We start from the raw sequence: 12,762 nt of genomic DNA on the forward strand, positions 1-12,762 counted from the left end.
TGTTCTGCACGTGGTTAGGGTAGTTCAGAAGGGGGGGGAGCTAAGCCTCTTTTCTTGGAGGGGGGAGAGGATCAAAGAAGGCAGAGGAGGGAGAAAAAATCCAAGACCGACAGAAGTTGAGAGAAATTAGGGGCTTCTCCTTTAAGGCAAGTTTGTCACATGATCAGCTTTGGCCAATCAGGGGTTCTCTACCACGGAGCAAAGTCCAGATTCAGAACAGCCTGCTTTCTCAATTCAATTTTTAAAATATTGAGCATTAAAAGCACTCTAAGATATCACACAATAAAGGTAGGGTCACACGGGATCAATCCTTCTTGTTGCAGAAGGAAAATTTAAATCGCCCAAAATCAAAACGGAAATCACATTTTGTGTAGACGGCAGGGATTGAATCGACCTGGGATTGGAATAAAAGCTCCGTGAAGTTAACACCCAGGTCTGTGTGGAAGGGGCCTGGCTTCTCCTCCACCTACAGCATCCTGGAAGGGACAAGAAATGCCCCAGTCAGCTCCATGGTGCATTGCGGTGGTGCGTAGCCAACTGGGACATTTTTTAAAAATCACGAAGGTGGGATTGCACAAAAGTAGGAGGCAGTAATCTGGATTGGACCGGTGGGGAAAATCTTCCCTGATCTGGACCTGGGAAGGTGGAGCTAACTGCCGTGTTGCAAGGAATGGGTCTTTTTGAGGAAAGGCTGAAGAGTCTGGAACTTTTCAGTTTAGAAAAGGGATGACTAAGGGAGGGATGACATAATAGAGGTTATTGACAACATATGGGAAATTATCAGGAGTATCAGGACAAGCAGAAGAGATGGCTAATAATGACAGTATGCTGGATATGTGGGGAACATGGGAAGAGAAGGGGTGGAGAGCTAGAGTATATTCCTTCTGTGTTCATAGTGTTACAGTATCTAAGATCAAATTGCAAGAGTTGGAAAGTATGTGTGATTTTTATTGGATCATTATGTAGGAAAAGATACTAGGCAGAGTTGGATTTTTAATATCAGACTTAGGATATCATGTCTGCTTAGATTCTAATGCTGCTTAGCATTAGAATAGAAATAGTTAATGAAATCTAATAGCTAATGATGTTTAAACAATAATCAACATGAATTTTTATTGTACACGTTCCCAGTTCTAGGGAACACTCCTAAGCAGAGGTACTCAGCAGTAAGTGCCATTTTATTCAGTGGGCCTTATTTCCAGGAAACTGTTCTTAGGATTGCAGCCTCACGGTTAATAGAATCATTTATAATTGTTGATTGGTATGAAATTGGAAAATAATTTATGAAAATAGTCTAATTTTCTTTTTTTAACTGGTTTATTTGTTTGAAATGAGTGGTAAGGGTTTAAACATCATATAATCAAAACAAAAACTGCTGCAGATGAATTGCAGACTGTTTACTTTATCTGATGGCTTGCACATGGTCTCTTGAATTTCGCTTGTGATACAGTATAGTTTTATAACTTTATAAATAGAAACAAAAATTTAGCATGTCCTGTTTGCCTAGTGAAAAGTCCACATTAGAGTGCAACGCAGGAGTGAAACAGGAATGCAAATATTTTAAACAGTACGGCTGTAATGGGAGGTACATCTGGTAACCAGAGCTAAAAATACAGTGAAATATCTGATCGCCCATCAAAATGTATGAAGCAAACCATTATAATTGTGCATGATACCAAGTTACAGTATATTCATTTTAAGAATATAAATATGCACATTTGCAGTGCTCTACATCAAACAAGGCTCCTTTCTATTATGGTAAAAATAACTAGCAAGTTGTATAGGCTCTGCTACAGCACTGGCACTTCCTAACACATGGGGACAACTGTTTAATTGATAGATGGGCAAAAATCAGCTTACTGAAGCAGGACTATTGGACTTGTATTTTTTTTTCCATTCCAACCTTTACTCCTGCAGGAGCAAATTAGGCATAAACAGCACTAGACATTTTGAAATCTAGCTTTGCAAACCCTACTTGCAGTCCCTAATGTGAGAGAAATTCTTTTCTATGCACAAGGTAAAGAGACACTGCCCCCATTTTGCTGGCTTATTTGTGTGATGCTGGTTCTCATTGAAGATATACATTTCAATCTTTCACAGAGGACAGAACTTCCAGGAAACTCTAGCGTAATTCTTTCTTATTTTCTTATTTTTTTATTTTAATAATTAATGAGATTCTAACTGGCAGGTTCCATGCTCTTGGTTTCTGTCAGGAGTATTTGGAATTCTACTTGATAATGTTTATTTCTCAGCACATGGTTTGAATATTATAGTAACTGACATATGGCTGGGTATCTCTTTAAGTCATTCCAATGACGTATTCTCTCTCTGACAGTAATGTTTTGCAAATTTTAGTTGTGCTATCTAATTATCCAGGTATTCTGTTAATAGCATTTTCAAGACTTTTCCCCCTCTATTTCAGGGTCGTGCCATTTTTGCAAGTGGGAGCCCTTTTCAACCTGTCACTCTTCCAGATGGACGCACATTTTTTCCTGGACAGGGCAACAATGTCTATGTGTTCCCAGGAGTTGCCCTTGGAGTTGTTTCATGTGGAATAAGGCATATAAGTGATGAAATTTTCCTCACTACTGCAGAGGTACTAGTTGTTCTTTGTATACTGAAATGACTATAACCTGGCCTCAACAGGCTTGACTTGCAATAAACATAGGGATTCTTTTGCCCCTCTGAAAACCATTGCTCACCGTCCATTACACAAAGATGGCTCAGCCCAGTCTTGCAGTTATCCCAAATTAGACTAGTGAGTCAAGCATACATCTTGGTTATAGTTAGGCATTAGCGGAAATGTAGGACTCTGCTCTTTCAAACTTTCATCTTAAAACCAAAAGCAGGATAATGCACTGCAATTTATCAAAGCTAAGCTTATTCCATCAGAATAGCTAATTCAGCACTCAGCCTCTACAGAGCCGGGGGTTGGACTAGATGGCCTGCATGGTCCATTCCAACTCTATGATTCTAATTCTCTGACCATTACTTACAGCATCAGTTTGTGGGTATTGTAACAAATGTGCTGTAATAAACCTGTGCAAGGAATATTCTTTGGTAGAGCAAGGATTTGACCATCTTGGAAATTATGTCTGGGATCTGAGTCATGGAATTATATAAGGTGGAATAATTACCACCCCACACACATAGTCTCAATATAAGGTGCAGTCCTGTTTGACTGCTGTATCTTTTAAAGGAAAAAATAGAGAAGGCTAGTTGATTGCCAAATCTAGAGAAAATATCTTTTTTAAGAACAATGGGAAGATATACAGAAGTCGTTGGAGTATGCGAAGAGCAGAACAAGAAAACAGATTGTTTTAAACCGCTGTTTCAGCAGGTTTTTTTCTCACAAGAAGGATAACCTATGATTAATAATAGACTTTGGTAAAGCAGTGGGCATTTCTGCACCCTTTTAATATAAAGAAACGTTTACCATAAGTAGTTGTTATATTCTGGCCCCTCCACATGACGTCGCCAACATCCAGTGTCCAAGCAGTGACCAGCCGGCTACATCCGCCATTTTAAAGTGCTAGTTGGTGAATACTAAAAAATGGATTCACCAACATATGTAGTGCTACCTACCAGAGAGCAACCAGCAAGCCACCAGCAAAAAATATGTATGTCTCCGCCTCCAATGTCTCACCCTTGCACCCGCCTCCCTCTCCCTTCTCCCAGAGAAAGGAGTGTTTTTTTTAAGGGAACTGCCTGGAGCAATGAATAGGTGTTCATTTGTGCAGGCAAAGACAAAAAATTCTTCCCCCCTGAAGTTGTAGCACAGAGCATACCTCTCCAAGCTTCCCCCCCTTGCAGTCAGGAACGAGATTTATTTTTAAAAGAAGCAAGACTCATGATTCGATAAGGATGGCAAAAAAGAAGCACTATGCATCTATGGTTAGATACATAGGCGTTTCAACAGAGAAGTACTGATTTTTGTTAAAAAAAATAGTGGGCATTGCAGGTCCCTTCAAGCATGGGAAAAGAGGATTGGCTGCCTGATTTGATTGACAGGTGGAAGAGAGTCATTGCTCTCTTCTACCATTTCCAGCAGCACTTGTGGAGGGGGAGAAGTGTGAAATGGCAGCAGAGAAAAGCAAGACAGTAAAAAAGGTGAGAAGGGGCCAGGAGGCATGATTTTATTTAGCGTTACGCCACTCAGCTGGCGTAACGCTATTTTTAACCATGTGCAGAAATGCCCAATGTGATATTATGCTCAGCAGAAGTAAGTATTAGTAGTAAGTATTAGAGTTTCTTAATTCTTCCAGTCTGCCACGTGGTGATCTCCTTACATTCTCTTGAGAGATCTCTGTGATCCCTGTGCTCTGACCCTGATATTTCAAAGTTTGAAATCATTCACTATACTCAAATTTCATCTATAGAAGCACTAGCAGCAATTATTTCTACAAGTAATTTGCTACTGCTTAAAAAAAATGCCACTGTCATTTACTTATCAGAAACTCCACCAGTTTTTTTAATTGGTATTTACAATTTGTTACCAGTGTATTCTTTTGGACCGTTTACGCACTGGAGGTTTCATGCCAGGCTGCAAGCTGGAGTTTTAGTCATTGCAGGTTGCCCCACCTCTTCCTGCATCCACATGGAGGAGCATTAGGCCTGGTGCACTTCATCTACCCCCAATTTGTGCTCCTTCATGGGAGCTGGGGCAGTGAAGTTTCCAGTGCGTGGGTCCTGGAGGGACCCATCCCCGCCTACCAACATGCCTCTAGCCATCCCAAACTGGCAGTAATGTCTCTCCTAGAAACTTGGTTAATTTTATCCTCCTTGCTAAATTCTTCCCCTGTAATTTAAGTTGGCCACGGAATTCTTCATTCACTGTCCTAAACTGCCTATTTTAGAATAGATACTTAAAAAAAAATTCTAGAATTGGTCCGTGTTGGTTTGGTGAAGTGATTTATATATAGCTTGTAAAATGTTCTGAACACGTCTGAAAGAAAAAGTAGATCATATATTGGACTTTGAACCTTCTCAGATGTCAATCTTGAGAAGTCAGCAAAATTGGTTTCCTTTCTAGGTGATTTTAGCAGCAATCTAAAAGTACAGGAATGAAAGCCAGCATGGTGTAGCAGTTTGCAAGTTGGACCAAGATCTGGGAGACCCAGGCTTGCATTCTCATTCTGCCCTGGAAGCTTGTTGGGTGACCTTGGCCAGTCACATGCACTCAACTTAACCTAACTCATAGATTTTTTTTTTGTGCAAAATAAAAGTAGAGTAGAGGAAAATGATGTTAGCTGCCTACCAGGAAGAAAGACAGGTTATAAATGAAGTAAATAAACAAAGCAACAAAACTCCCACAGATAAAGTAGACCTCCCAAAGATAAAATAGAGCTTTGTACCTATTCAGCAGAATGTATGCAGAAGAGTGTAACTTTGGAAATTACTGGGGGAGGGTTACAAATACTCAAGCAAAACAGAATGTCGAGAGTGACTGTCAGTCAAAGGAAGAGGGAAGCGGTTGAATCAATCCTTTCAAGTCTGTGAGAATTTAAAGAAGCCTGCTAGTTTATAAGACAGTGTGCTATTTGAAATTGTTCCCTCTCCTGCCATTCAGGCCCCTGAGATTTATAGAACTGTTGGGAGGGTGAGTTTGAACAGCATGTCCAAGACCCCTCTCCCCCATGATTTTTTTGCTTGCCTCAGGTTTGTGTAAGTTATTTGCCAAATACGCAGTCACATGACAGTGCTTGCCCTGAACTTCTGATATTAATGATTCCAACTCTGATTCATAATCATAATGTAGAGGTAAGGCCACTTACATGCTAGGTTACATGAATTAAAGAACAAGACAGGTATCTCAGTAAATATTAGTCATTAAACGTCAAATGGAGCCTCCGTATTTAGAGACAAGAGATCTTTTATTGCTGTGAGGTAAAAAGGAGAGGATTCTACTCTGCTTGTGTGCTTCCCAAAGCATGTAGCTAGATTAGGACTTCTGGCATGACCCAGCAAGGCTATTCAAACAGAAGGCCTATCTGGCAGAACCAATATGCTGGACAAGACACCCTATAGATTTACATATTTGGTATGTAAGTCTATAAAATCAGGAACTCATTATTTGGGACATAATAAATGCTAGATACAGAATCTTTCCCATCCATTCCTTCTGGCTGAACCCCACTGGCTCTCAGAGCATTTGTTGGGCTAATGAAAGAGTGTGGAACACAACGTGGGATCAGCACAAACTGTGCACCACCTCAGACAAATGTTTGTGCTTTTCTGTTTACAAAAGAAGATTTGGCATTCAGCCTATGGAAAATTATGGATGCATCCTGCCTACATGGTATCCTTATCTAGAAATGAGAGATTTTTCTCCACCCCAAACAGCTGTTTACTCAGTGGGATTTAGAGAAATGAAGAAGTGACAGCAGGAGCTGTGTGAACCTGTGTGCTTAGGGGAGGAGAAAGGTTTCGGAATCCCAGCATGGGATGCTTTTGCAACTGAGGGTGTCTCTACTTGTCACTTCTCCAGTTAAAGAAACAGTTTAGTCATTGTAAGAACAGCCAGTTCTGCAATCAGGTGTTCCTAGTTTCATGCCAAGTAAAGCAACGTTCACCTTTGATTTGGTTGTGGTTGTGTGTATGATAAATCAAGGCCACTGTAAGTTGAAGGTAGTTTCATTCTGATGACAAGCAGTGTTCTTTTAAGTCTGCTGAAGCAGAACTTAAATGACAGAGAATTATGAGCTAATGAATTACTTGTGCAATTGCACGTGCTATAGTTAAGTCATTTCAGAAGTAATCCGATTAACTTTTCACTACATAAAAGTATACGGTCAAATAAAAGTATATACTCAAAAAGAAGAGTCAGCTGAAATTCAACCCCTCCAAGATGAAGATCCTGTGGCTGGATAGGAAAGGACCAGATCAGAAAGCGTGTTTGCCCATTCTGGCCAGGGTGCAACTTAACATGTTGCCTGTGGCCAGGAATTTGGGCATGATTCTGGATGCCTCCCTATCAATAGAGGCCTAGGTCACCAGGGTAATCTGTGTAGCGTTTTTCCATCTGTGTCAGGCATGGCACCCTATCCTTCAGGTCACCTGGCCATGGTGATTCATGCAGTGATCACCTCGAGGATTGATTTCTGCAACTCGTTTTACATGGATCTTCCTTGACCTGGAAATTGCAGCTGGTACAGAATGCATTCGCTAGGCTCCTCACGGGAACATCTTGAAGGGCCCATATCCAGTCAGTGCTGAGGCAGCTCCATTGGTTACTGGTTGTGACCTGGATCAAGTTAATGGCCTTGGTATTGATCTTCAAGGCCATTAATGGTCTTGGCTCCACATACCTGTGGGACTGCCTACTTCCCTATGCCCCCTGCAGAGCTTTTCGCTCTGCAGGTATGAATTTGCTGGTAATCCTTGGCCCGTGGGAGGTATGCCTGGCCTGGATGTAGGCCAGGGCATTTTTGGTGGAATGTGCTCCTGGAAAATCTGAGGACCCTGCAGGAGCTTTTGCGTTTCCACAGGGCCTGAAAGATGGAGCTCTTCAGCCATGTCTTTGGTTTAGGACAGGGCATGGAAGATCTTTGGGGTCCCTCCAGGTTAAACATCTATTGACTGGATTGATGGCTCCTTTGGACTTTCCCCTGAGGCATTAGGAGGAGGTTGCTGCAAATATGGGGGGTAGGTTAGAGTTTTATTTTTCGCTGCTGTGCTTTGTAAGGGGGGGGCGGGACTGAGTGTGGTTTTTAATTTTTATGTGGATTTTTATCTTTTTATTACGTATCTCACCATGAGACGGTTCACCGATAGCAGTGGGAAATAAATTGAATTAATAATAATAATAACAACAACAACAACAAGAATTTGTTTTAGTCTGTTTTATTGGGGAGTTATTATGGGGGTTTTATAGGGTTACCCTTCACGAACCACCTTGTCTAGAAGCTACAAATTAAACAAACCAAAAAATATAACAACAAATAGGCAAAATGCTAATTCTTGGATAGTGTCCATTACATGCTAGTGGACAGTTTCCCTGCATTGGTAAAACAATGGCATAGCAAATAAATAGGTTTTTTGTAGTGTAGTCACATTTTTCATGACATATCTGCCTTTTAAAAATGTACCCCCCACAAAAGAACAGCTAGCTATTCATGGGCGCTAAACACTATTAATTAATTAATTAATTTTATTTATTTATTTATTTATGGATCTATTTGCTGCCCTTTCCCAAGGGTTCAGGGTGGCTTACAATATATCAATATAGTAAAACTGGAGTTAAAACATAGTTAAACATTAAAATCTGGTTTATGTTAAGAATCAAGGCCTCACTGCCCACTCCCCAGTAGGAGAGAGGGGAGTAAAGTGCTGTGATGTTATTAACTGAGTGGAGTACGGGTGGTTATTGTCTGTGTAGGGAAGCCAGCCTATTCATGGTGTTCTGTAGGCTTCCACCAAAGCTCGGAGATTCTGGCCAGGACCTGAAGCCCTATAAGGCAGAGAAGCAACAGGTGCTCGAGATCTCTGTTCCTTGAATACTGGCCCTGCTTGCTGACTTGCTTGAGAAGCTGGTGGGAATTTTAAAAGCACCTTTTTGGAAACGTCCATAGAGGGTAGGGGAAATTCAAGAATTCCATTGGGCTCATACTAGCCCATTGCATGAAACTAAGCAGTCCTTTAAGAATCCTTCCTCTGATCCATTCAAGCTGCTTTTAAATAGGCTGACTGACATGCATTAAAGGTAGAACTCTGTTAGCAATGGGAACAATTTTGCCTAATTTTCATTATTTAACTCTTGCTGTCCTGATGGTGAATTATACTGCCGGTTGTTTTGCCATGTTTTTTACCAGAGATTACTATTTAGTATACATTGTGGTAGATCTGCTGTCTGGCCTACAAGAGCAAATGTTACTGACTAAGAAAAACAATACAAAGGAATATACGAATGCTTTCTGAGAATGGCAAATATATATTATCTTTGTACCACTTTGGTACCTGGATTTCTCCTGGCTCAGGAATCTTACTGAGGGCCTTTCTGTACCCGTTAAATATAGTGAAATGCTTACCTTAGGTAGTCGTTATATTCTGAGCGCTCCGCATGACGTCACCAACATCTAGCATCCAGGCAGCAAACTGCTTGCTACACCCTTCATTTTAAAGCTCTAGTTGGGGAATCGCATGAAGTGGATTCCCCAAACTAAAAGCGCATACCCCCAGCGGACAACCAGCACACTATACTCTAAAGAGATATATGGAGGCGAAGAAGCGCTATCTCTGCCTCCAGTGTCCTGCCCTGGCACCTGCCTCCCTCTCCCTTCTCCTGGGGACGGGATTTTTCTTTAAGCAAATTGCCTAGAGCAACGAATAGGCATACACGTGTGCAGGCAAAGCCAAAAATAATTTTTTCTCAAAGTTGTCACACAAAACATGTCTCTCTATAGTCCCTCCCCCCCCCAAAAAAAATCAGGAACAAGATTAATTTTTTAAAAACTCAAGACACATGATTCTATAAGGGGTGGCATTGAAAAAGCACTATGCATCTATAATGCAGCTATAATTAGATGCATAATGCAGCTATAATTAGATGCATAGGCGTTTCAATGGAGAACTATTGATTTAAAAAATTGGCGAGCATCATGGGACCTTTAAAAAAAAGGAGAAAGGGGACTGGCTTCCTAGCTTGATTGACAAGCGGAAGAGAGTCACGTATAAACCGCGTTGCTCTCTTCCGCCATTTCCAGCAGCCTTTGCGGGGTGTAAGAAGCGTGAAAAGGCGGCAGACTACAGCAAGATGGCAAGAAGGTGAGGAATGGCTGGAGGCGCAATATAATTTGGCACTATGCCATTGCGCTGGCGTAACGCTATTTTTTTAATATACGGAAGTGCCCTGACTTTTGTAATGTTGTAAATGAAAGCCACATCATGAAGCTCTGGATCAAGCCACTACGTACGTCAGCTACTTCAGGGAATTCAGACTGGCTTCTTGTAATTCCTCTTTCCATATTTGTAGAACTTTGTTCCATCTACCATAATACTTCACATCAACCAGAGAAATTCTTTGTCAAGAATAAGGCAGGGTTTTGATTCAGAGAACTTTCAGTGTGAAAAACAGATTAGATTCAAAGGACTAGAGCATTGTGAGCTGAATGGATATTTCTTGCCCTTTCCCTCCTGTGTGGTCCCTGCTGTCTTTAGAAGGTAGCTTCAAAGGTGTCAGAGGACCTTCAGGAACAGTGTGAGGCATGAATTGGCATCTGAATCGGAAATGGTGAATCAGCAAAAACTGGTCCCACTCCACCTTCACATGAAGTGGTGGTTGTCTGTTTACTGAAGAGGACTTGAGATGCAACCCATAGTTTCTGCTTGGTTTCCCTTGTTTTCCATTCCATCATGGTAGAACTTGGAAAATGTAGAAGCTCATTTATGTGGCCTGGGAGCTATTGGTCACTCAAATCCACTGTGGATCCACTGTAGATCCACAGAACTGATATGTTTAAAGATAGTTTTCTATAACATGATGGCCTCAAAGTAAATGCCATGTGTTTTGTTCTTAGGTTATAGCTCAGCAGGTTTCAAAGCAGAATTTAGAAGAAGGTCGTTTGTACCCACCTTTATCTACGATTCATGATGTATCTCTGAAAATTGCTGTAAAAGTAAGTTCATTGTGCAACTTCAGATTAGTCTGCTTTGCTGTTACATGTTGATGATGTCATTTTTGTAGCCAGCCTTCTTTAATTTGGGGTACATGTAAATACACAAATATACTCCCAAGTATATATGCTGTGAAGTCATACAAGGCTAGTTAAATAGTTTATCTGTTGTATTTCGCCACCTACTGGCTATTTTCATAACATTAATTTCATGTGTCTATTCTTTTCCCAAGTCAAACTTAACTAACAGTTTGAATAAAGACAGAAGTTATTATATGTTTTATGTACACAGGATTGTACACAGCTATGCTTCCCAACCATATTCTGCATGATTGGACAACTTCTGGGAATTCTCAAAGCCTGGAGAAGGTTTCAGGGGGTTTCTTAACAGTAAAAAAATTGAGAAAGGCTGGTCTAGGAAGATCTCCCAGACCTGGACATGACTTCTGTGGAGGCAGAGGGAGCTAATGAGAGAAGGGAAGGTAGACAAGATCCACATTTGCAAACATCTTCCATTACAAAACCAATCTGTGTTTAGGACTGCATTCACAGTCACTTTACATATTACAAAACTATATGTACACATAAAAAACAAGCAAACCATGAATGCGACAAATAATGTGCGGCCACACATACCTTACAGACCAAAGTGACTTCAGTCCCCACTTGAATGTACTGTTTGTGATAAGTTTGTTTCTGCATAATGTTTAATACGTCTTAAGAGTCAAGTCAGGAGCTACAGAAACCCCCTGAAGATTGAATTTAGGCTTATTATATCATATCTATCTTTAAACAGCCCGTGGCGCCACGGGCGCCATGGACTAAATAATTCGTTAAGCCCCCTTGAGGTGGGCTTTGTCCGTGATGAGGAAGGGTCCGGGTTGGACCCTTCCTCACGACAGACAATCGGAGGGACCAAGCGGCAGGCGCGAAGCGCCTGCCGATTGGTCCCTCCGATTCCCAGCCTGAGCAACTGTGAGCCGCGCGCAGCCTCTCGCCGCGTCAGCCCGCCGCCCCAGGGAGCGGGGGTTCCCTGCCTGGCGGACTGACACGGCGAGAGCGCTTCGCGCCTCTTGCCGCATCAGCCCGCCGCCCGAGGGAGCCCCCAGCAGTCTGCCGGGGGTTCCCTGCCTGGCGGACTGACGCGGCGAGAGGCGCGAAGCGCCTCTTGCCGCGTCAGCCCGCCGCCCGACGGAGCCTGCCTGTCTGCTGCCCAAAGAAGCCTGCTGCCGCCGCCACCGACGACGCCGCCGACCAGCCCGCCACCGCCATCGGTGAGTCCTAGTGCCCGCTGCATTTAGCTGCAGCGGGCTTGATTACTAGTTATATCTATAACTAGAATGTAATCCTGCTGTGGCTGCAAGACAGCGGGCGCTAGAAGGAAGCCTCCTCCGCTCGACTCCCATGGCCGGCGAGTGGGGCAGAGAGTGTCCGCGGCTTCCCACGGCCCTGGGAGCTCAGGCGATGCATCTGTGACGTGTCGGGAGTGCTCCCCAGGCTGCGGGAGGCTGGGTGATCGCCGGGAAGGGGGACGGGTGCAGGAGGGTTCCCACTGCCCTGGAAGCACAGCTGACGCGTCCGCGACGTGTCTCCCAGGGCTGCAGGAAGCCTCCTGTGGCCGTCCCCTCCCTAGCAATTGGGTGTGCTCTTGTGGCCCTGGGCGCACGCCTGATGCGTCAGCGATGTGTCGGGCATGCTCCCAGGGCCACGGGAAGGCTCCCGTGGCCGGCCCACTCCCTGGAACTTCCACGCAGGCATTGGATGGCTGAGGCCCAAACGAAAGGCTCCCCCAGCCATTCGACGACCTATCTTGTAGACAGGCAGCTGCGTAATGGCGGCAACTTCCCGAAGGTGGCCAAGGTTGGGGGGGGGGCAGGGCAGGTGCCCCTTGGCCCCAGACTGACAATTGGAGGGGTCAGTCGGCAGGCAGCAGCACCTGCCGATTGGCCCCTCGCTTTTCAGTCCGGGGCCCAGGAGCCCCTTGCCCATCCCGGACACGGCCCACCCCTACCCCCCTTAGCCTTTTATTTATACCACTGCCGCAGAGCAGTTACAGATTAGCTGCATAGGCATTTCAATGGAGAAGTCTTACTTAAATTAAAAAATTAGCTGGCACTGCAGGCCTTTTAGATCATGTAGAAAGAGGATTGGC

At 43.3% G+C, this 12,762-nt stretch overlaps 1 protein-coding gene across 1 annotated transcript in view; it reads left to right on the forward strand.

The window, feature by feature from the left end:
- The window catches only part of ME1 (malic enzyme 1), a 158,978-nt gene that overhangs the window by 145,077 nt on the left and 1,139 nt on the right, over positions 1 to 12,762 (forward strand). The window contains exons 12-13 of the mRNA XM_077305719.1: positions 2,423 to 2,596; positions 10,515 to 10,613. Of these exons, the coding sequence (XP_077161834.1) occupies positions 2,423 to 2,596; positions 10,515 to 10,613 (273 nt within the window). The remainder of the gene's footprint in view (positions 1 to 2,422; positions 2,597 to 10,514; positions 10,614 to 12,762) is intronic.

Source organism: Paroedura picta, chromosome 1, assembly GCF_049243985.1.
Source record: "Paroedura picta isolate Pp20150507F chromosome 1, Ppicta_v3.0, whole genome shotgun sequence".
Taxonomy (NCBI): domain Eukaryota; kingdom Metazoa; phylum Chordata; class Lepidosauria; order Squamata; family Gekkonidae; genus Paroedura; species Paroedura picta.